The sequence below is a fragment of the Nelumbo lutea genome, chromosome 7 (assembly GCF_056320005.1).
Source record: "Nelumbo lutea isolate HS-2025 chromosome 7, American lotus-T2T, whole genome shotgun sequence".
NCBI lineage: Eukaryota > Viridiplantae > Streptophyta > Magnoliopsida > Proteales > Nelumbonaceae > Nelumbo > Nelumbo lutea.
The window spans coordinates 52701615-52727197 of NC_142690.1; the positions used below are offsets into that span (position 1 = coordinate 52701615).

A 25583-nucleotide genomic window follows, 5' to 3' on the forward strand; every position below is an offset into this window, starting at 1 on the left:
GACGAGCCACTATCCACCAAGATCTTCTTCACCATGAAATTGGAGATGATGACTGTGACTACAAGGGCATCGTCGTGGGGGACTATGACCCCCTCTAAGTCCTCGTTGGTGAAGACGAGGGCATGTGGACAACTCAGCCTCTATGGAGTGTCTGGGTACTTCTGCTTCTTCAAGGCAAGCTCTTGGATGTTAAGCTACCTGGTGAAGGCTTTTCGAGCCAAGTCCAAGGCTCCTCCCGAGGCCATGCCCCCAACGATGACATCAATTACACCGGCCACTTGTTGATGCTACTACTGCTGCTACTACTAGGAGGACAAGGCGCTGGCCTCTCCTCCGACAAACTTCTTAAAGTTTCCGCAGTGGATAAGGGGCTATATTTTGTTCTTTAGATCGTAGAAGTCCTCGGTATCATGCCCGATGTCGTAGTGATACTTGCAGTACTTCGTATGGTTCCCCCTCTTGGGGTTCCACTTCAGCTTCGTTGGCCACTTCACAAACTTTTCTTCCCCAATCTGCATCAATATCTGAGTGCGAGTGGAGTTGAGTGTGTAGTCCTTATAAGACAAGGTCATAGCTGATGGCTTCTTGTTGTCTTTGCTGCCATGGTTGCCGGGGTGGCACTGGTCCCCACCTTTCTTCCACTTCTCCGGGGGCTTGTCGTGGCACTCAACTACCCTTTCTTGGTTGTCCCCGACTGAAAGCCTCTTCAATCGTGATGTATTTTTAGGCCTTCTTGAGGAATTTGAGTTTAGTCTTTGGTAGGGTCTTGGTGACCGAGCACTTGAGGGCCAAGCCGGGGCAGAGTTCGTTAATGGCTGGCTGCGTGCATGGAAACCATAGGGTCGAGGTCTCGAACTTTGAGCTTTTCTTTCTTAAAGCGGTTAATATAAGACCACAGGCTTTCACCCGTCTCCTGTTTGAGTGACATTAGAGAGACTACGCTCTTTTGGCATCGTCTATTGCTGATGAAGTGGGCGAGGAACAAGGTTGTAAATTGCTCCAATGAGTTGATTGATCGAGGAGGGAGGCTGGAGAACCAGCGGCGATCGGCCCCCGTGAAGGTGGCCTGGAAGGTCCGACACGTCAAGGCGTCGGAATACCCGTATAGTATCATGAGCGCCCTGAAACCCTTCAAGTGGTCACCGGGGTCAGTGCTCCCGTCATACGTTTCCAATGTGGGAGCCTTGAAGTGTGGGGGAAGAGGCTCCGAAATGATTTCTGGGGTGAATGCGTCCATGCGGCCAGCAGAGTTGTTGTGACTAGTTGAGGCATCGGCTTGTCTCTCCTTAACCTGGCGGATCTTGTCCTTGATGGCCCCAATCTCGGCCTTAACTAGGCAAGCCCTGAGTTAGCACGGGCATGGGCCCTGCTTCTGTCCTTGCAAACCCGGTGGGTGCCGATTCGGACTCACAAATACTCCGAGATAGGATTACGTGCTCCTCGGCGAGAGCGACGATCATTCAGAACATCCCGGAGATCCAAGACAGGAGGGGGAGTGAGGGTGGTGTTGCTTTGAAGGTTGATGACTATCTTTGGATTGAACGGGCATGCTTTACTTTGGCTAGGAGGACATATGTTCCTTTGTGGTGAATCCAGGGGACGGTTGTTGCCTGATTCTGATGGCTCGACCAGCGAGTTACCATGGCCGAGGGCTGGTGGCTTGACATGCCCATGTTGGCCCTGATTCTCTGACACCCTAGTGGGGCGGTTGCCTCGAGAGGGACCTCCTGCTCGAGGGTAAACTTCTTCCATGTGCTGAGTAAGGCAGTCCAAACGATCGAGGACATCCTAAAACTGTAGTGACCGACTTTTAATTGTTCCTAGTTCTCCGCACCATGGCTTTCAAGCTTAAGAGGGCTTGGATTTAGACTGTTGTTTTTTTTTTTTTGTTTTTTTTATCCTAAAGTGGGAGTCGTCTTAGGAACGATTCCCACAAATGGCACAAGTTATTGCCGCACGGATTGGCCGGGGACAACGAGGTAAATTCACTCTCCATGTTCCGAATGTTGGCCGAGGCTTCGATGCCTCAGAAAAGGTGAGACGAAGCCAAGGACCATAGGCCGAGGCGAGGTATTCTTTCCGAGGACCATGGTAGTCGAGAACTATAGGCCGAGGCGAGGTCCCTAGTGACCAGAGGTACTGCAAGACAGGGAATGTCAGAGGCCTCGAGTGGTTACCTGAGGTAGAGGCTCTGACGCTCAAGTTAGTACGAGGTGTAAAGTAGGAGAGGGTGCAGGCGAGGTCTTCGCGATGGTCCTTGGATGCATCAGATCTCCTAGATTAAATGCTTAGGAAGCAAGGTAGGTGCATAGAGTAAATGAGTAAGATGTGTTAGGATTTTTTGTTACGAATCCCCTTTAAGGGGGAGTTACCTCTTATTTATACTTGAGTGTGGTGGAGGTAGGTGAAGATGAATGCCCCGGATAGAGCCGTACGAGGTCAAGCAGCAGGCCTTGGTGGGTATATTTGACCGTCATGCGGTTGGCTCCGTACGAAGGCAGCAGGGCTCCCTCCTGTTGTGGCTGATGCTCTCAGACGTTAGTGGGTTGGGCCTCCCAGCCTGCGATGGGCTAGGCCAAGCTAACCCACATCAATATATATGTATGTATGCATGTATGTAATTTAAAACTTATATTATGTATATTGATTAAATTGAGTAACTTAATATGTAGATTATTATAATATATTAACATATGGTTCAAAATTTATCATATTATTACTTGTTTTACAAATATTACCTTTTACATTATTTATCATATACATTCAAATATTAAAATGAAAACAAATGACCAAATTACTTAAGTAATTCAATGGTCAAGTGAGACCATAGCTTTTGTAATAATGAGTGCTTAGGTTCAAATCATCACATTCTTAAAAATACTTTGGAGTTCATTTCAAAACAAGTTCGGTTCTAAGCTTTCTCCACTAAGGCCAACTAAGGCCAATTCGAGTCAATTCAGGTAGGATAAACCCCTAGACCCTAGAACTGACCTCGGTAAGGGTCAGTTCCAAAAATTTGGAACCAGACCTTACCCTGTAACAGATTGGGTAGGGTTGGTTCAAGCCGGTTCCATTCAGTTCCGGGTAGATCCTACCCATTTGCTCACCCTAATTGACATGCCAACTTCTGTGATATCTCAAGTGGGGTTTACATCTCAATGGTACATTTTTGGTGTTTTAGGAAGCAGAAAAAATTGTTCTGTTACAAAAACACCAGGAAACATTCCATCTGAATGATCTCAACTGCCTTGCATGTTAGTGTGCATGTAAACATATTCTTTGCTCTGTTTTTAAATAAATAATGGGCATATTTGAGGTTGAGAGGCTGATATTGGGAATTTCTTTGAACCATAATACAATTTTGGGGGATGAATAGGATGATGGATAGCCCTATGAGCATACATTAGATACCAATGCCAGCTCAAGGGATTCCTCCCTCCCTCTTACTAGAAATGAACTTGCAATCCTGGAGAAGCAGAAAGTAAACGAGGCTCTGGCAAGCTATCAAGTATTCCGCATGTCTTGGATAGTGTCAAGTGGCTACAGAATAAAAATGTATACCATTGCCAAATTCATTATTCCCTAGGCAATTGTCCTACTACTCTTTCTTACATCTTTACTTTCAAAAGGAAAGAAAAATGGTTCTCTACACCACCAGGAACATGCCATTGTTTCATAAAAATTTCTTTTGAATTAACTTGCTCATTGAGCATTCACTCTCAAGAAGAATGGTTCTCTACACCACCTTCCAGCAGAATTCGAAATGCAGCTGTTTGTGCCAACCACGCTGACAATGTATAACTGGATAAAATACAAAGAGGGCAATCTCAAATTTCAGCGGCATGTGCAAACACACAATACACACACAGTTCCCTCTAAAATGATCTCAGTGAAGGAACTTACCAACAATGGTGAGATGCACCATAATTATACCACTTTTAATTCATTGAATATAGTCTTCATAGTAGTTATCACTGATCACAGAAACAAATCTCTCAAGCCATGGAAGCTGATGGAGATCCTTTATGGTATCAACATAGGAATCTGAACAGCGTGGTGGAGACTGGTAAGGATGATGGTCGCTCAAGCTGAATCCTCCAGCAAGGAACCTCTGTATGAGTGCCAGCTGTGATCTCTCCTGGTCCGAGTATGCATCCATGATTGTAGGTAACGAGTTAAAGGAGTCCCATCTCCATTGCTCTGAGTCTTGGTTAGCGTGGTTGTCTAGGTCTTCAAAACCCTCTTCATCCCAGAAGGCACATTGGCAGGTCTGTTGACTATCTCTATATTCAGCACCACATGAATAGCAAAACTCATGCCCACACCTGCACAGAACTCGACAGGATTAATAAATACATCCTCTATTCTAACAATGGGGTGTGTTTGCACCCTAAAGTCACAACCATAATAACAGCTACAAAAAATAAATAGGAAAATTGGACCAATGCCTTTTTGTGCCTTGAAGCAGTTGGTTGATGTAGATATTGTACTCTGATTGATTGGGAATGGGTTCTTAGTTTCCCTGAAGTGACAACTGCAGATATGCTGTATATAGGACATTAAGCATGGCTGAGATGTTTGATGTTTGACTCTAACTGCTGTGGAAATGGAAGGAAAAAGTTCTTCCCAACATGGAACAAGGAGACAGAATGCCAACAGGACTTTTCTTTTATGATCCTTAAAGAATGAAATCATTATGACAAGCATGGGAATATGAATTTGACTCTGACAATGGACACTTTGTGCAAGACAAAGCCTAAGTTAAGGTCTGTATGCAGTCCAGTCCCCCGAAGACCCCAGATAGTTGGGACCACCGTTAATGGTAATGACCTTATTTTCATATTTTTCATGCAGTTTAGCCAAGCGAGCTAAGTAATACTTAGGCACTTGATAATAACACAGAACCCAAATATCCATATCAAAAACAAATTGAAATTTCAAAAAGAAAAGACTAAGAAGATGGCATAAACCATAACATATATCAAATGGAATACCAAATTTCTTTTTTTTTTTTTAATTTTTCAGTCAGTGTACCTACAACTAAGTTTATGAACTATTAAATGCCAAACACAAGAAAGATAGAGTAGTCTACTGGGATAAGAAATTTAATATTAGAGTTATCAAACAGCCCAAGCCTAAGAAGTACAAGTTCTACATATTTCACAATATTTTAATTCATTGGCCTATTTCAGAAAGAAATAAATTAAATATAAACTCTGCATATGAGCAACCTAATCCACCAATCATCAAACCTATCTTTACATCTCACCGTATGTGCTTAAAAGTAGTGTTACTAGGAAACTCCAGATGCTGCATGGACACTTAAAATGGTTGTGTACTCTGTATATGACAGTTGAAAATTTCTAGTTTAAATTAAGTTTGACACCTTCTCCATGAAGACTCCTTCCCGTGTCTGTGAAACATACTTCAAAACTAATAGGTCCAGCCATTCTGATGTGCTGACTTGGTAAAACCATTCCTTTTTTTCTTTTGAAATTTGAATGAATTAAGGGAAGAGGGAAGGCCCCTCAAGGCATGAACCAAAACCATTCTTAAGAAATATTGAAGATGCTCCAAGCCCAATTTAGCAAAAGATGCTTGTTACTAAAACAATTCGCTTGAGGTTATATATAACAAAAGAGACTGAAAGACAATTGCATATTATGCCAGATACTAGTTGATTTGTTGATTATCAACTTGGTTTCACACCTCGATTGGAAACTAATGGATGCTACAACTTTTTATAGAGGGAAAGAATATGGATTAGAACTGTGCCTTCAAAGATAGCCTATTTTGTTTGGTCAGCAGTGCTGGATAAGATTAGAACCAAAGACAATCTAGTCAAAAGAGGGTTAGAAGTGGTAGACATGGCATGTCCCCTATGTATTGGTGCTAAGCTATGTTTCCTAGTGGATGTTAGGGGACTCATAGAGGCTTGGTGGCTGAGTGGTCTGAGTAAATCTGGAAAGGTGGCTTGGAGCATTATTCCTGCAGCTGTTCTGTGGGCTGTGTGGAGTGAAAGAAATAACAGATTATTTGAAGGAATTCAAAACTCAAAGATGTTCTGAGGAAAATTCTGGGGATGATCCACTCATGGCTGACTGTACACCCATTCTTTAAAGGTAGGCATCCAAGTGCTTTTTTTTAGTTCAATTCTTTGTTTGTAAGGAATGAGTAATTTTCTGTTTGGGGGATTGAGCCTGTATTGGGCTGGTTTGGTTTTTTTGTATATCCTCTATTCATTTCTCTTTGTACAGGCATTTCTATAGTTGACTTTTAATGAAATCACTTCAAAGTTTTCAAAAAAAAAGGCCCTACTCTTGTCCTTCTCATTTTTCTCTCTCTTAAATCCGATGGATCTCTTATACTCTAATAGTAAAATGCTTAAATAAAGAATAATATTAATAATATAGTATTCAATAAAATACATTTTGATAGATAACAGTAAAGCTTCAATAATTCTAAATGAATAAGTACTTACAATAATTACATCTTTGTTAGGCCAGCATACACTGACCAATTTTTATCTTAGATTTTTGTAACATATTTACGTACAAGCTTCACTTGTAGTCCCTCAAAACAATTTCTCATGGTTTACCCCTTCACTCAATGTTTTAAAAGCGCAAGGTGCAAAAAAGGCGCAAGGCGCAAGGCGCAAGGCGAGGCACGAACCTTTTTAAGGAAGGCGCAAAACTACCAAAAAAAAAAAGCTAAAAAATAAAAAAAAAAGAAGTCAGAAAATAAAAAAAATGCCAAAAAATGCAAAAAAAATGCAAAAAAAATAAAAAATATATTAAACAGAATGTTAATAAAAAATATAAACATAAATTTTAAAATAAATGTTTTAAAAAACCAATTATCTAAAATTAAAATACATAAACATAACATGTAAAGCGTATTCAAAAGAAAATTTAAAAATAAAAGCAAACATATAAAGCATTTTCAAGCATGTAAAACCCACAATCTCTTTTTTTTTCCTTAGTTGCATTGCTTCAAGTAGCTAATGTGATGTAAAACATATTGCATTCTTTATTATATGAGTTGCCTTTGTACCACGCCCCTCGAGGCAAGCCCAAGCAAGTCTATGTTAGGGTTTGAAATTCTTATTGCTCACATGAAAAATAATGATTTTACAACTTTAATTGCCTTTTAAGAAGATATTTTATTGGAAGGAATGAATGAACAACATTAGCAAATAGGGACCTGCCCCGTTCAGATTTGAAAATATGTGACTACTCCACCTAGGGTTTACCAAGAGAGTCAGAGAATGGCGGGACCAGTGTAATCCCTCGATGGAATGGGAAAGCATGAAGTTTCACAAGAAACTCCAATTCTTGAAAGCAAAGATTAGGGAGTGGAACCTTTTGGTGTTTGGGAGATTAGAAGACAGGAAGCAGATATTGATGGATCATATTGAGGAATTGGATTTGAAAGAGGAAAGGGGAGAATTTGAAGAGGGAGACAAGGAACAAAGAGGTGGTTTAAGGAGGTAGTTGGAGGATTTTTTGCACAAAGAGGAAGTGTATTGGAAACAAAAATCTCGATGCAAATGGATGAAGGAGGAAGATAGGAACACTGGATTCTTTCATACTATGGCAAATGGCAGGAAAAATAAGAATGTTATTTCAAGGCTTGAAGTTGAGGGGTCAATATTAACCCACCAAGATGAGACAGCAAGAGCCTTTATAAATCATTTTAAGTCCGTCTTTAGAAGGCCATTAAGTGGGAGGGTGTGGTTAGAAGGATTGGAGTGATCAGATTTAGGGGTAGAAAACAGGCAACGATTGGAAAGGAGATTTAAGGTGGAAGAAGTAAAGGAGGCTGTGTTTTCTATGGATAGAATGAAAGCTCCAAGCCCAGATGGTTTAACAATAAGACTATTGGGAAATCTTAGAAAGGGATCTAATGCTAGTGTTTGATGAATTTCATAGCAGGGGAGTAATTAATCCGGGGTTGAAGGATCAGTTTCCATCAATATATGCTCTCTCTGACTTGAAAAATGATCCCATTTCTTCATTTATTGTCCCTTCTTCAAACACTAGGTTTGGTTGGAATTTGGGTTTAAGAAGGGTTGTTAGAGATATAGATCTGAACAGCACCTTAACTCTCTTGGGTATTCTTGAAAATGTTTTCTTGGACCCCACAAAGGAAGACAGAGAAATTTGGACCCCCACCCCCTCAGGCTATTTCTCTTGTGCCTCTTTCTTTAAAGTCTTAACTCAGCATTCCAGTCCTATAGGTTTATCCTTCCCTGTCTACATGTTTATCCCCTCATAGGTGTATTCTATGTAATGCTGATGGGGAAACTGCTTACCACTTGGTTTCTTGCCAGCTTGCCAAAACTATTTGGGAATGGGCATTTTCTCTTTTTGGGTGTAGGTGGAATCCCCCCTTGAATGTGCAAAGTATATTTTCTTCTTTTTTCAAGTGGCATTTGAAGAGGGGTAGGACTGTGTGCAGGTGCCTAAGAGCTGCAGTATGCTGGACATTGTGGGAAGGAAGGAATTCAAGAATCTTCTCTAAGAAAGAGAGAAACTTTGAGAGTTTGATAGATTTGATTCACATCAGGGTGGTACAATGGTTGTAGTCTTCAAATTTATTCACGGACTTTGCAGTGGACAATTTGCTGAGGAAATGGAAAGAGATTGCTAGCTCAGCCAAAGTGAAAACGGGTCTACATCTGTCTTGGACTCCTCCCGCCACTGGTTTTATAAAGTTGAACTTTGATGGCAGCAGTAGAGGGAATCCTGGGCATTCAGGCATCAGGGGTGTGTTTAGGTATGAGAATGGGATTGTTTCAGCCATGTTTTTAGGCCCAATTGAGGCAGGTGACTCTCTTAGGGCTGAAATCTTTGCAGCTTTGGAAGGTGTTCAAAGGGCTAACGAAATGAATATTAGGAGGCATGTAATTGAAGGGGATTTGGAGGTGGTAGTTGGGTGGAAGAGTGAAGACAAGGCTGGGTTATGGAATTACACCAATGAAAGGAAAAAATTCAGGTGGTTGGTTAAGGACAGGGAAATAAAGTACAGTTGGGTGAAGAGATCTGCTAACTCGTTTGCAGATGGGTTAGCCAAGCAAGGGGTGACTAGGGATTCTTTATTCTGGGCTCAGTTGTAATTTTGGTTTTTCCTTGGGGGCTCTTGCCTCTATTGTGGGAGTTAAGAAAGTTTAGCTCCCCTCCTTGGTAATTAATTATTCCGTTAGATTAATAAAATTTTTGTTGTCGATAAAAAAAAATGGATGCATCTTCCAGGATTATATTAAGGATTCCTTTAAGATTCAAAGGAAGCAAGCAATGCTCCCTAAGGGCAGAAGTTATGACTCCGTTGCAAGGCCTAAAAAATGGAGTATATTGGGCTTGAAGCCTTGAACCAGAATGGAAGTTAAAAGAAACTCCCAAGTGGTAATAGATTGGATGACAAAAGATATGAAGGCCCTTGAAGCTTCAAATTTGCTAATAGCTAACCAAGTTGTAGACAGACTTGCATGAGATGGGATGGTTAAACAATCTTGTTTGGGGAGCACCACACTTGCTGGTAGAAAAATACAGCTACAATACTCTTTGTTCTGAACTAATCATTTCCTGTCAACACTACTAAATTATTAATAAAATTACCAGTTACTCATTAAAAACTGCCTATATAACTAAGGTAATGGTGGCAAGTCACGGCTGATGATGGAATCATTTTTTTTAAGGGATACTGCTTACTTATAAAAAAATAAGGGATATTGCTCACAGGATTGACTTATAGAAACAGGTAGAGAGAACGAGTGGTAAATGGAAGAAAATAAAAGTGCAGAAATACCTCTATAATCAAGTTGGATTAAGTGAGGAGCATTTATGGTCTAATTTGTGTATGCATAAAATGCCATAAAGGTTCTACTAATCAAATCTGGTTAGCCTGTTGGACATTTGTCCTGGGACCCCATAGGGTCTGGTTATTTCTGGTTCAACACAAACAGATAAACCATAGTGAGTTTGGTACTGGGTCAACCCTAATTCCTCCAGTACCCAACCAGCTGATAGCATAGCTCTATAGCCTAGCCAAGGTTCAAAATTTCGATATGTCGTATTGGTGGCTTCCTGATACACCTCTACAGGGGGTGTTTCGGGGTCTGACCTGGTTCAGGGGGTAGACGGGCCTTAAACCGACCCCTCTAAACCAGTTTCAAAGAAAAACTAAAAAAATAAAAGGCGAGTAAACATACAGGCTGATACACCCCTACCGGCATATCGGCCTGTATCATATTGTGCTACATTCCTGGGTGACCACATAAAACAATGGATAGTTATGCCATGTTTAGTAAATCCGGTATCACTTCTTTTTAGCTGATAAACAACAGATCAATAGAATATTTTTTACCAGTAACATAACCATTTAATAACCATCATAAAAAATGAGTAAAGTGGGTAGCACAAGAACAGCACAAAATGACCCAAACAGATTCCATAAACCTAATTTCCAATGAAGACTATGGCAATATATCAGACCCTTACTTTAACAGCCTATTTTCTAAGGAATAGTATCTCCATGATACAGGTTTCCTTCTGTCCACCTAAACCTAGCTACTATGATACCCAGATACCTGTACAAGGATGTTGTGTTGTGTCAGATACTTCAATTTTTAGTGTAAATTTTGTATCTGATACCGCATTCAGCTGTGTCCTTGCCATATCTGGGTAAAATAGCCTAACCAAAGTACCAAATTATCATCCAAACCATTTCCCAATCTCATTACCCAAGGGAATTAGGGAATTAGATGTTCATGGTTCACCCTGGAAGCAAGAGATCCAGCTTCTCTAATGATGTTCATCATTTGAAAATCATCTTCCACCTCCAAATTTCGAAAATCAAATGGATATACGAGTCTCAACCCTTGCATCAAGACTAAGATCTCATATCTCATATTTGATTTTTCTAACCAATGTCCCAAAATCAGCTGTTCCTGAGGAAGAACAAAACACTTTTCCATTTGGTCACAAAATTCCCCATATTTCCAAAAGAACTACGAAATTTACTTGGTCAGTTCCATTTAAAGAAAAAAATCAAGAGAAATTATATTAAGACTTGAGAGATGAAACAAAACTCCCATGATGAGAGAATTGAGAGTCTGAGATATGAGTGCAATGAAACTATCTCACCCCAAATAGCAAAACCTGAAGCCTACCGTGGTTGGTCATGCCCCCATTACAACTGATGATGCATACATACCCCTCAGAAGTCAGAACCCATTTGAAGAAGATGTTACACTTGATGCTAAATATCTAGTTTTCCCTTGATGTATATCAAAGGGACCATGGTCCCTGTCCTCCATCTCACATACAGCTAGACAACACTTGATGATCCCCATCTATTTCTAATCCAAAGCAACCTAGATTGGAGAACGAAAAGCCATAAAGAAGAGATATCACTTTCTTAACCTTGCTAAAATCTCTCAATTACCTTCCCTGATCTTCTAATTCAATTCATATCAATTTGAAATCAACATCTTCTGAAAATATATTATCAATTCGCACCATAATTTTCTTTTAATTTTTTATTTTCTTTTGAGAGTTAACAATCAAAAAGAGTTCATTTAATATAAAGCATAGTTCTCAAGGCAACACCTAGGCAGGCACCTAGGCTTTGCATATGCAACAAGGTGCCCTCGGAGGCACACCTTGTGTAATTGCCAAGCAGTTTTAAACATTGCATTATAAAATACTTTTATGTTCTTAATTTTTTTTTTTTTGATCAATAACAATAAGTTTTATTAATGAATAAGATCTGTGAAACTTTAATTATAGGAAGGGGGAGGTAAACTATCTTAACTCCCCAACAACAAAAGGACAAAGAAAGAAGCTAAAAATTAGCCCAAAACAGAGATTCCTTAAACGCCCATTGGTTAGCTAATCCATCAGCCATTGAGTTAGCACTTCTCTTCACCCAGCTATACTTCACCTCAATATCCCTACTCAGCCATTTAAATTTGTTCTTTTCATTGCTGTACCTCCACAAACCACTGTTGTCTCCTTTCAGCCACCTAATCACCACCTCCGAGTCCCCTTCAATAACCAAGCATCTGATGTTTAATTCTCTTGCTCTTTGGATTCCTTCTAGAACTGCTAGAATCTCAGCCCTAAGAGAGTCACCCACTCCAATTGGGCCTGAGAACATAACAGTAATAATCCCATCCTCATTCCTGAAAACGCCCCCAATCCCAGAAGGCCCTGGATTCCTTAAGCTACTACCATCAAAATTCAGTTTTATGAATCCCGAGGGAAGGGGGGACCAAGAGGGCCTACAAGTCCTCTTACAATGGACAGAGGTAGCTATCTCTTTCCACTTTCTCAATAAGTCGGCCATGGAAAACTCTGAGAATAGCTCCATAGATTTCAGCCAATGAGCTACCCTTAAGTGTATCAGTTCTAGTAAGTTTTCGTGGTTCTTTCCTTGTCTGAAAAGATTTGTGAGTTTCTCTCTTCCCATACGGACCAGCACACTGCCACCCTAATGCTTCTCCACATAACCTTCCCTCTTTTCTTAGGCCATCTAAAGAACAAAGGAGAGAACAAGCTTTGCACACTCACGGGGGGATTCCAAGTACACCCAAAAGGGATAAAACGCACTCCCAAACAGTTTTAGTAACCGGACAAGTAACCATAAGGTGGTAACCCGTTTTCCCATCAGCTTTGCAAAGATTACACCTATTGGGAAGTAAACAAAAATTGGGCCTCTTTCTCTGGAGCAAGTCATTTGTGTTAATTCTTTCCAGGATAGTTTCCCAACAAAAACTACCAACCCAAGGAGAAATGGGTTTACTCCAAATCTCTTTAACAGGGAAGGACAACCCAAGAGGAACAGGAGGTTGAATTAAAGTCTCAAAAAAAGAAGCACAAGAAAAGGAACCAGAGGAGGAAGGGGTCAAAACTCTAGTGTCTCCCTTACTAGGGTCCAAGAAGACATTTTCAATAATGGCTAGCAGAGATGAAATACAGCCCAAGTCTGTATCCCTGGTTGCCCTTCTCAAGCCCAAGTTCCACCCAAAACCAGAAATAGATTTAGAAGGAACTAAGAAAGATGAGATGGGTTCATTTTTCAAATCTGACAAAGCATACAAAGAGGGGAATTGGTCCCTTAGGGGTAAGTCCCCAACCCAAAGTTGCTCCCAAAATTTTATTCGATTACCAAAGTTCAAATCATACCTGATCCAAGGAAAGAAAACTGGAAGCAGATCATGAATGGCTTTCCAAGGGGAAGCAACTGTAGCCCTTACTATAATTCCTAGATTCCAGTTGTTCTCTTCCAGCCCATGTATGCTAGCCACTATCTTCGTCCACAATTTGTCCCTTTCCAATGGAAACCTCCACAACCATTTCCCCAACAATGCCATGTTTCTTTTCCTAATATTCCCAATCCCAAGCCCTCCTAGCTTCTTACTTTTAGTTACCACCTCGCAACTCACCCTATGGTCTTTCTTCTCCACTCCTGGTTCCCACAAAAAATCTCTCATTAATTTTTCCACCCTGTTAGAGACCTTTGTGGGAATCTTAAACACTGATAGGAAGTAAACAAGAAGGTTAGCTAGGGTAAACCTAATCAAAGTGATTCTCCCCCCTACAGAGAGAGAATTTTTCCTCTAAGAAGCAAGCCTTTTCTCAAATCTCCCCAATACCGGGTTCCAAAAGCTTTCATTCTTGGGGTTATCTCCTAAGGAGAGGCCCAAATAAATGATAGACCAATCCAATATTACACAACCTAACATACCTACATATTCACTTACTTCCCTCTCCTCCAAATGCACTCTCACCATGCAACTCTTATTAAAGTTCATTTTAAGATTAGACATCTGCTCAAAGAGTTGTATTGCCAATTTTAAATTCCTGATCCAATTTATGTTCCCACCTTCACAGAACAGGATTGTGCCATGTGCAAACTACAAGTGTGTAAGTGATACGTCCTCCCTTCCTACTCTCCATCATTTTATTAAGTTCCTTGAATCAGCTCTATGGATCAATCTCCCTAGGACATCGGAAATCAAAGTGAATAGAAAGGGGGGAAAGTGGATCTCCTTGTCTTATTCCTCTCAAGGTAGGAAAGAAATCCATCACAGTTCCATTCACCAAGATAGAATAATGGCAACTCCTAACACAACCCCAAATCCATTTACACCACCTGTCTCCAAAGCCAAAACTTCTCATCACCTCCACCAAGAAGGATCAATCAACTAGGTCATAAGCCTTTTCTAAGTCTTACTTGCATACCGCTCCCTTCTTCTTGGATTTCCTAAATCTCTCCAAACTCTCATTTGCAATCAAAATTTGATCAATGATCTGCCTTCCCTTCACAAAAGCTCCTTGGTTGGGTGCAATAATGGTAGGAAGAACTCTCTTTATCCTTAGAGACAACACTTTTGCAATTATTTTGTACAGACTACTCACCAAGCTAATAGGTCTAAAATCCCTTAGTTGTGAAGCCTCTTCCTTCTTTGGGACCAAAGCAATGAATGTGGAATTTAAACCTCGATCAATTATTCCCTTTCTGTGAAACTCTTCAAAAACCAACACTAGATCCTGCTTCACAATATCTCAACAATCCTAATAAAATGCCATTGTGAAACCATTTGGGCCCAGAGCTTTTGTCCTATACATTGAGAACACTGCTTCCTTTATCTCCTCTAGATCAAAATTCTTCTCTAACGCCTCTCTATTCTCTACATTAAGAGTTGGCCATTTTTTATGTTCTTAATTTTCTGAGATCATAATTATAAAATAGACATTATTAAACTAAAATATTCATTTTGTGTGTTTATACTAATTTCTTTTTATTATTTTCTTATTTGTTAGGGCTTAATCAACACAAACATTACTAAATGCTGTATTGAACCCTCAAAGACTTCAAAACCTGAACCAATAAGGAAGAACTTAAAGTTTTGTCTAATCAACACAAAAATAGGGGTTCACCCTTATATTTTTTGAATTTTCTTGTCTTTCTTCTTTTTCTTCCCATGAATATGTCGACTTCCTATGCTTTAACATGAAGTTCATACTTTTATTATGAACTTTATGGATAATTATTAAGGAAACATGGTTATGGAACCTAGGGAACTACCCTAGGATATATGTTTTTCACTTAAAAAATTTCATCACCTAGGCAACCCCCCTATCACCTAGACTTAGCCTTGATGCCCTAAAAACTATATATACAAGGGAAAATACAAAAAACATATACATGGGCATCATACAAATATCACCAGCCCATCCCTAAAAAGGTCAATACCCGATTTTGGTCCAAGCTAACAGGGGTCTTGGGAGGGGCAGACCATGTATGACTCAAACCTTTGGCTTTTTTTGCACATAGTGGCTACTCCCAAACTCAAACCATTGTTATTGCATTTGCTAGCCCAAGATTTTACCATTACACCAAGCAATGGCCCCTCCTAGCCAATCATTACGCTATTCACTCTAAACCTTGCTAGTCCATCTACAATAGAATTTTAAGCCCTTGAAAATACATCTCAAAGTGGCTGGGCATGAGTCCAGTATAAGCTGTATAGCTCATCTCATAGAATACAACCAGCCTTGTGGCTCAATCTGGGGTATTTCCACTCTAATTCAAGTCTTCCCACCCATTTACTTGAAAATGAGTGAGAAATCAATAGTAGTAATCTGTCTATCTTTTTAATACTTACATTTTGCCAAACATAATAAAGCCCCTAATATCTATGACTTTTAGTAATATTTATTAAACATATAGCATACACAGTTGTAAGACAATGGTTGATGCACAGAGAAGCTAGCTCCTCATGGAATAGACAGATGTGTTTTGATGGCCATATTTCCCCCATTCAAAGTCCCTAAGATTGACATATGTAGATTTGAAAATCCAGGGATATCAACTATTAGAAGGCTTTTCTTTTTGTTTTTTGATCAATAACAGACTATTGGAAGGTTTTTAGAGACAACGTCTTAGAACATGATTAGGATCAAGGTCATGGTCTTAGGATGCTCTCTTTTTTTTCTTTTTGATCAGTAAAATGTGTTTAATAAGATTTGAACCAATGATCTCTTTATGGTTGTTAATCGTGTTCAGATAGAAGGAACTTCACAGATTTTGAAATAGGAAGGATGTATCAAGATGTCAGTGGTCCAATGGTTCTTTATATATCTTACTAGAAAGGTAGTATTATTGATATCCAGAATGAACTTCTTGGCTGGTGACCTAGCCAAAGGGGGCATGGGAGGAGTAATATTGTGGATCTCCTTCCAGGGTAGGATTTGATTCCTGCTTCAGCTTAGATGTCATGGTTAATTTGTGTAGAGAACAGTGATGTGGTCCCCACTGTGTTCGTGTGATTGTAGTTAGCAGTTAGTTATTTCAGTTGGTAGTTTATTTCAGTTTATAGTTATTAGTTCTTTCATTATTTTGCCATGTAAGCAGTAAGGGTAATTCAGCCCTTTTACTTTTATTTGAGTATTTATATAAATTGTAGAGTGGGGAGACGGTTGGTCAACATTCTCTCTCTCTTTTCTGAATTCTCCTCTTCGAGTTCTTCTTCTCCTCTTCTCTTCTCTTCGTCTTCTTCTCTCTTCTCAATCTTTCCTTTGTTTATTTCACATTGAACCTAGGACTGATTGCAGTCTTATTCGACTACTATTTGTTAGTCGTTATGCTTCATCCTGAACTTCATCAGTGGCTCATTGATTGCACTTTTCTTTCTTTCTTTTTTTTTGACAAAAGTATGTTGTGTCACAGATAAAAAAAATAAAAAAAAAAAACATACTATAAAAATTATGTTGTATAGTGCAATCTAAAAATATCCATACAATACAGTGGGTGTTGGTGATTCTATAAGGGCGAGCTGAAATACTAGCAGTGGTACAAAGCATACAGCAGGCTAGTCAACTTAGAGTGGAAAACTTGATAGTTGAAGGGGACTCCAAGGTGGTAGTAGGCTGGCTGACAAATCCAGAAACAGTCTATTGGGGTTACAGGGATCTTTTAAAGAAAGTTAACTGGCTGACAAGAAATATGACAGGTAGGTTTCAGTGGGTTAGCAGATCGGAAATGCAATGGCTGATTCTATGGCTAAGCAAGGGGTATCAAGGGGAGACCTGTTTTGGGCTACCTTATAATTGTAATTCAGGCTTGTGTGTGTTTATTTGCATATTGTTCAGTTCCAGGGGGAGGTAATGACAGTCTTTCTTTGATTAATAAAATTGCATTCATTTATCAAAAAAAAAAAAAGTCTTGCATTACTGTCATGAAATGAAATATATAGACAGACAGAGGCATAAATTGGCAGATGAAACCCAACTTAGGCCACATGAATAGAAACTATGACATCCTATGAAATTTCAGTAAATTGCAATAGCAATAGGAAATGAAGTCAACAGGCAAAACCAGTATCCAATAATTATCATGAATTAATAAATGGTCCAAAATTAGTGTACTTTGACACAAAAACGGCATGCTGTATAGGCTGGATAAATATGTCATTAATACCATCATGTTAAAAATGTATGCAAAAAAACAAGGCTCTATGTGGCATCATTCCATTGGCTATCATCTGGACTCTTTGGTATTAACAAATCTCTTTTAATCATGGCTACTAATAAAAAGGAATTTGAACATATTCAACAACAAGGTATCTTCACAAGAGTCTGTTCTGTGAAAACTGGTTCGCATGGTATCCCCTAGGGTTTCAACCCACAGGGTTCAGGGAATTTCACCATTCCCAATTTTTTGTTTTTGACACTTTTCATATGCGTCATAGATATCATATGTTTTTATGGGTGCCTATTGTCTAGGCCCTATAGTAATAGCAACTTGTGCAGGAGACATGTTGTATATGTCTTTATGCTTTTTGATCTGTTAATACAATTAATTTTTCCGTTAAAAAATCATACTAAGAACTTACATAAACATATAAATATTATAACTCACATGTATACATGATCAAGACACATGCAAGTAGTGCTGTGTAAGTTTAGGCAACAACTAGCCTTGCCAGCCCAAATGCCTGTTAATGATGCATTTTCTGCAAATTACACTGTAATGACTTACTATTAAACAACAATTGTTTTCAATCTGAAGTATTAAACTACAAACTAAGTCATTAAATGACCAAATGAAAAATATAATATACTTATATTCAGTCAAAAAAGTGAGAAGTTATTGAATAACCTCCCTGGGTTATGATACAAAAGGATTAACACACCTAAGTTTTAAGTCTGCATATATTAATGTTGAGACAAAATGTGTTAAGACAAACTCATCAGTATATGAATGGGTCATAATTATTTGATTGCCTTCACTACAATGTTTATATCCGTACAGTCCATCAATCTGTCCACCTAGGTGACAGGCTCCCAAAATGCATATTAAGTTGCCTACTAAACAAAACGCTTTTACTACATAGGATAAGTGTTGAGGATACCAAAGAATACACATCAACAACAGGTAATAAAATTAAACTGCAGTCACACTTGGTGTCTGACATAGCTGCTCAGCACATCTTTTTATTCAATTTCAACCAAAACAATGCAATACTCTAGTCATAGGATCATATACCAAGATAAAGCTGGTTGCCCACTTGTTTCTTAGAAAAACAGGGACTGGGTAAACTATACAAGAGTGATTTTGATCTTACCAGCAGGTCATGTGGTAACAGCCTTGTGTAAGCTCGATCATCCTACGGCATTGTTGGCAACGCCGCCATTTTTTATTTTGTGCTAGGTGATGCAAAGTTATGTCCCCAGCATCTCTCTCCTCCATGGGCAAGTTCTGATACTCTTCACAACTCATGGAAGAATGCCAAGGTACTCCACAATCTACACAGATAAACCGTTGACATACTGGACACTCTATGCAGCTAGAGTCCGACTGACTTGATGAGCTTGCCCTTGTTGACACACACTCACGAGGATTGAGCAGCACCGAACAATTTGGGAAGGGGCAATAGAATTTTTCTGAGTCAAGAATATTGGCTTCCAAGAGTGCTTTCTCAAGAGACTCATAGCAGGTGACTGGAAGAAAGGATTTGCACTCACTGGCTGAGATGTAATACTTACATCTCAACTGAGGGCATCTTATAGGGACTTGAGAGGCCTGTAACTTTCCATCTACATAAATTCTCATACAATGTGAACAAAATTTGTGGGAACATTTCATTTTCATCATCATTGATGATGGCTTCTCTTCGCAACAGATAGGGCAGTCTTCCACTGATCCCTCTTCTTTAGCAGACAAACAGACAACACCTATTGCAATTTGGGCTAATTGCAATGGCCTTTCCAGTTGAATGCTTGGCACAAATTTCAATTCAAAAGATTCTAATTTACTGGCATGTTCAAGAATCCTTTCCCTCAGTGCTATCAAAAGTGGATTCTCAAGTTTGTCCTCATGAATGATCTGTAAAAATTTAGTATTATTAAAAGCATCAAAGATTTCAAGGACATGAGAACATAATGACCATACAATATAATGTCCAGACAGATACTGACATGGAAACTGGTACAGGAAACAGAATATAATTTTCAATTTCCTAATATTCCGAATACCATACAGGTATTGAAATCCCACTTAGCATGCTTATATCATGCTTATAGCATGCTTCTATATCCAACTTTTGAAGCTAAGTCTCATATCACATTACTAACATCTTCCCAATTTTAATTAACCCTGTAATGTATATAGTTTTTTATGACATGATTTGTTAAAATATATCATGTTATATATAGTTTTAATGCTATTAAGTATAGTAGACTATGGGCGAATATTGTTTTCAGTGAATAAAAACTAGAATAATATGAAATTTAACTGCACAAAAACCTAGGCTATGCATCTAACAAGGTTAGAAAAGAATCTGGATGTGCTTTGGAACAAGCATTCTATCAAAATTTGGTACAATTTCTATTGAAGATATAATTAAATTCCCTTTGTACTCTGACTGGTGATCTAAATGCACCTAATGAATTATAGTTTGTGATCTAGCAAAGAAAATGGTATTAATGAGCTTTGATAAGGATAACGCAAAATGCTGCTTGCTGAAGAATTATAGTGAGACTTACAAGTAATCATTACCTTACTGAACAAAAGATCATGTCTTGAAACTAATGAAACTTCAAAATATGCAAATCAAATCATAAAAACAGACTTGAGACCCTATCAAGAAGCAAAACATTTTATAACCTCCAGACAAATTATAGAACCCAAACGGAAAAGGTAAAAGAGGATCCTTGAAGATAAGTAGTGAAGTTAAAAATAATATTTTTCACAAACCATTGATCAAAATTCATAAGGCTAAAGTCATACATAAATTCCAAAGGTTTGGTAAAACTGATCTGCTGCAGAGTATTGCCTAGCCTGTTCTTACAGACTGTAAACAAAGATACCAATAAATCCAAAAGGAATAGGACTTCAACGTAAACGAATACTTGCCTGATCATACATGATCTCTGAATCCGTATACGCAAATATTCGACGTGTATCTTTCTGCAAAGCCTCCGCCAGACCATCCATCAGAGCCAGATAATTAGCCACCGATTCCTCAACATAAAAGTCAAGCTTCTTCTGCACTTGAATTATAGGAACACCAGGTAATCTTTCCATAACCACCCCAATTCCTGAAAACCCCGAATCTCCAGCCCCACATATCGATACACCTTTGAAGAACATATTCAAGGAAAACTCATCGAGTTCATCTTTCGAGGCACTAATGTTGGTTTCCTCCATGTCCCTCCATTCTTCATCCTCAGCACAACAGCTACGGAATTCTTCTTCCTCATCGTCCAATCTGTCTTTCCCGGCAACATCTACCAAAGACTCATCACTGAAACCATTGCGCTCCACCATTTTCAGCAACCAATTCCTCCCGACACTCAAAAAAAACTCTGCAGAACCTAATTTCTCAACGATCCAAATAGGGATTTTTTCAGCCTTTACTTCTGCTTCAGAATCCGGGGAAACCCCATCAATGAATCAATCCAAATCTTTTTACCTCCCACCCTTAATTCTCTCCTGATCAGCAGCGTATCAAACAAACAAGGTTGTCGGCAGAAGATAAAGGAATTCCAGCCCTTTTATGCAAACCAAAACCGAGCAAAAACCCATTAAAAAATCATTCAAATCTTCCATTTCGGTTCCAATATTCCAACAATCTACAACAGAATAAACGGAAAGAATGAAGAAAGAGAGTGGTAGTTTCCAAACAAAACAATAAGAAATCTCTGAGCCCTCCTTACCAAAAAAAATTAAGAAACAGAGTAGAAGGGCATTCAGTTAGAAGCCCCAAGAAGACGAGAGTCTCACTACCCAAACTAGGATTTATTCTTCTTTTTGCTTTCCTCTCTTTTTCTTCACTTTTTTTAATCCTTGCTCTCCTAATCCACTGAAAGCCCTGTAAGGTATAAAACCCTAATCTGACAACTGCCCCCTTTTCCCCACTGTTTGATGGCGTAAGAAGAAAGGAAGGCAGCCGTGCGTGCTGGCATTCCCCTCTAATTATTCCCTTCTCATACATCAACACCAAATAATTTTATTTAATTTGTTAAATCACCCAACAAGATTCTCGTTTCTTTTGGGGTTGGGAACCTATGCACATGGCAGACGATTAAATTGATGCTTACTTGATTTGACTTTCAACGCCCAGAAAATTCCAAAGTAAACAAATTAATGACGACCCATTAAACCAGCAAAGGTCTGAACTCTGATTCTCTGAAGTGAAGCACAATCATTATCAATCCACTTGTTTATTCTCCTTGTGTAACTTAAACCAATAATTAATTAATTAACATATGCATTAGGATTTCAATATTCAGTTCTTTGGATTGCTGATTGTGGGTTGTGCAGCTCCCACTGAAAAGCTTTGGTTTGAGCATGTGGTGGGTGGACCAGTAGTGTGGTCTAGTTTCTGGATGTATGGATCATGGGTGATTACAGAATTAAATGCTTCAGAGACCATCTGGAATTGGGTCAACATTTCTCTGTCAAGTTTGCTCTCAATCTTTGTTAAAATTATTTGCTTTAAAGTCTAAACCCATTTGCTGACTTGGTGTGGGGTGTGGGTGGTTGGAGAAGGTGAGCTATTTCTCATCTGCTTTAGCATTTCTCTTTTTTTTTAAGGCTTGATGTGATGTTGGATGGTAGTTCTTTTGAGTCAAGCTAAACATAGTGGATTTGTGCTATTGGAACTTTGTTCCCTCAACATGGAATCATTATTAAATTTTTAGGCTCTCCACTAAGGTTGTGTTTGGTTTGATAAAAAAATTAAGATATAAACAGAGAGTAATGAACCTGACAATAAAATGATTGGTTTAAGAGGAGAAAACAAATTGTGGAATATGTGTGGAATTTTGAAGGAATAGGATATAGTAAGACGTTGTCACATGGAGTGGCATATTTGTATCATTGGATCGGAATTTACTTGCAAGGGTGATAAGGACCATCATTGGTTAAATGCAACCTCTCACATGCAAATGCAAGGGGTCCTTATTAAGAGAAGATTGGGACCCACTTTCACCCACTCCATAGTCCAACCCCATGCACCAATTATTGCCCTCAAGCCCAACCAAACACGGAGAAGAAGCATTGGAGCTTCTTTTATCTGTATATTATTAAAAAATATTGATATCATTAATTAACTAAATTGTGCTCAACAGACCACTGTCCAAATATTCCTACCCCAAGCACCAATTTAGTAAGTTTGCTTTTGTTCCATTTTTAAGTAGGAAGAGTGTGTAGAAGGTAGTCAGGATATGTTGATACTCAACAAGGTTGCTGGGCACACATAGATTTGTGGTATGTATCTCTACATTAGAAAATTTCGAGAAATCAAAGTAGGGTATGAACAATCAGATCGAATAAAAAAAATTTAAATTCAAAGTTTTAAATGAAAAACAGAACTGAAACCAAAATAATGAAATACTGAAATAATCAAAACCGAAATGTTTAACAATCAGTCTTTCATTATTTTGGTTTAGGTTAGATTTCTCATTTAAAACTTTTGTTTTAAAATTTTTGATTTATTTGATCTCATTGTTCACCCATAGATGTATTGTATATTATATAATACCAATAACATATAATAATTTATTCAAAATTTTCTATAAAATTTATGTATTTTTATTTTTTTGTTTTTTATTACTAATTGGATGCAGATTGCAAATTCCGAATCTAATTACATAAACACTTTATATTGGGTTACAAAGTTTTAAGTATCACTGGCATCCCTACCTGCTTGGCTAGACTCTTCTTTTTATAATGTTTTATCTTCTTAATCAATGTATATATTTTTTGTTAATTTATCAAAAATGTAAGATTTAGAGAGAGATAATCGAATGAGGTGAAAAGTAGTAATTCAAATTACATTTTAAACCTCACAATTAAATAGGGATTAAATTCAAAAAACTAGGTATATTAGTCAAGAGAAAGGTCCACAATCTTATTCATATTTATAATAGTAGTGTAAATGTACAATTATAGATGTATTCGATTTTTCTATAATTTTTTTATTTCTGTGTGTAAAAATAATTCTGATATGACATACTTATTTTTTTGTTTAATATGATAAATATATGATATTATTCATATGCCCAAATTGTTTTATATAAAATTTATGTATTTTTTTTTCATTTTTTTGTGTTTTTATATTTTATTAATTTTTAGTATAAAATTATGACATTAAAGGTTGTAACATTTGACCCAAAAGTTGAATTATTGATCCTTGCCAAACAGGAAATTAATTTCATTTTCATCACTAATAAAAATAAGGGCAGATTTCTTAAAATACCCCTATTGTTTAGGAAATTGAGCAACTCTACCATTATTGTTTACATATTATCTTAAAATACCCTTAAGTTTTCTGACAATTGTCTAAAACCTCCATTTCCATTAACTTTAAATCACACTCTATTCACATGTGACATCACATTAGTGATATTTATTTGAAAATTCCTAAAATGCCCTTTAGGAATTTCGGATGCAAGGGCGTTCCCTTAAGTCAAAAACATGCTTAATTACATTCGAATTGTATGTGTCCGCATTGTCCATTGTGGCATATGGCTCCTTGGAGTCCCCTTTCGAGGACCATTTGAACTCTATCACAAGAACCACAACATCTATAATGTTGACATTCTTCATGGAGAAGTATACGACGTTGATCATGGCATTTAGTACATTGGTGAGTGAAGCAAGGTATTAGAATTGACCATTTCCTTTGAAGGAGACAATGGTTTGAAGAGACAATTGTCTAGAGGGATGATTGTAAGGATAGAGGCTCATCATGAGAGGAGACCCTATTTTCATTAAGAATTGGAGTAGGGGAAGAATGATTTAGACCAGCAAATGGTTGAAGAAGGAATGCGATGGGGAAAATGGGTCAAGAATGGGCCAAGAATTATGGAAGATGAATGGGGCATCGAAATTTTGAGGCGACGAGAACTGTAGAGTGATTGAATTGTAGGGAGAAGAATAGGAGCCGATGAGGGAATGGTGGTGAGGACCTCATCACCTATCGCAATGCTGGTTATAAGAGTTTTGGGGTACAAAGTAGAGTGCCACGACATTGCAATCGATCTAGGTGGCAGTGGTGGTAGTCGATGAGTCGATGATGAGGAGTTGATTGTTGGCACACCATGAATGGCATGGATCTTGGAGCAAGTGAGAACTCAAAGAATGTCAGTGTCAGCATCATAAAGGTGGATGTGGGTGACCTTTTGTAACTGTAGGATCAAAACCAGGGCTATCAGATATACGAGGTTGGAAACATCAATACCGATGTCAACTCCCACAAAAGGCCGGTCATCATCTTGTTTTTTAACCTCTACTAGTGTTGCCTCTATTGCAACAACCAATTGATAGAGAAAAGAGAGATAAGAAAGGTGCAATCTTTGATGACAAAAAATCTCACTTAAATTGGGAGAATTTAGTGGGTTTTTCTTGCTACAATCAAAACTGTAAACAATGCAACAAATCCTTGCATTATCTTCGAATATCTTTATTTTCTAGTAAAAAATAGAAAAAAAAAATCTCTTGGGTCCTCAGCATTTCTATCATTTATTACCAATGCAATTTTTTCCTACGATTTTGGCTTGGTTTGGGTTCTTTGCCCACCATTCTTTCCCTTGTAACACCCAGAATCCTCACTCTCCTTTTTTGTTTTCTTTACGATAGTCATGGGAAGTTTTTCTTTTTGCTTCCTCATTTTCCTAAAATTTTTGATCGATTGGGTTTTATTCTGAAAATTTGAGGAATAGTAGAGGGCGATTTCGGTATTAGTGCTTAATGACGAAGTCAATTGTCAAAAAACCTTAAGGGCACTTTAAGATAATATGTAAGCAGTAAGGATAGAGTTAGTCAATTTCTTAAATCATAGGGGTACTTTAAGAAATTTGTCCTAAAAATAATTCTTGTTTATTATACTTTTTTTTATTTGATTAATAAAAAGTCATAAATGTGTTTAATTTTTTTTACATTTTTTATAATTTTCTATATTTATTTATATTTAAAAATTTTATTATCTAACTATGACTTAAAGGGTTGACCAATTTGATTCGAATGGTTGAATTGATTAATCATCACTTGGATAAAGAATGATTTTG

At 38.1% G+C, this 25583-nt stretch overlaps 1 protein-coding gene and 1 pseudogene across 1 annotated transcript; both read right to left on the reverse strand.

The window, feature by feature from the left end:
• Positions 1–3494: 3494 nt before the first annotated feature.
• On the reverse strand, positions 3495–21519 carry LOC148846395 (RING/U-box superfamily protein). The gene is made up of 4 exons (XM_088954811.1): positions 20425–21519; positions 18635–19395; positions 3904–4325; positions 3495–3801 (listed from the first exon to the last, which is right to left on the reverse strand). The coding sequence occupies exons 1-3, from the start codon at positions 20836–20838 to the stop codon at positions 3944–3946; spliced, it is 1557 nt and encodes a 518-aa protein (XP_088810937.1). The 5' UTR covers positions 20839–21519; the 3' UTR covers positions 3495–3801; positions 3904–3943.
• Positions 21520–23923: 2404 nt separating this feature from the next.
• On the reverse strand, positions 23924–25186 carry LOC148846396 (glucan endo-1,3-beta-glucosidase 1 pseudogene; annotated as a pseudogene).
• Positions 25187–25583: the final 397 nt, after the last annotated feature.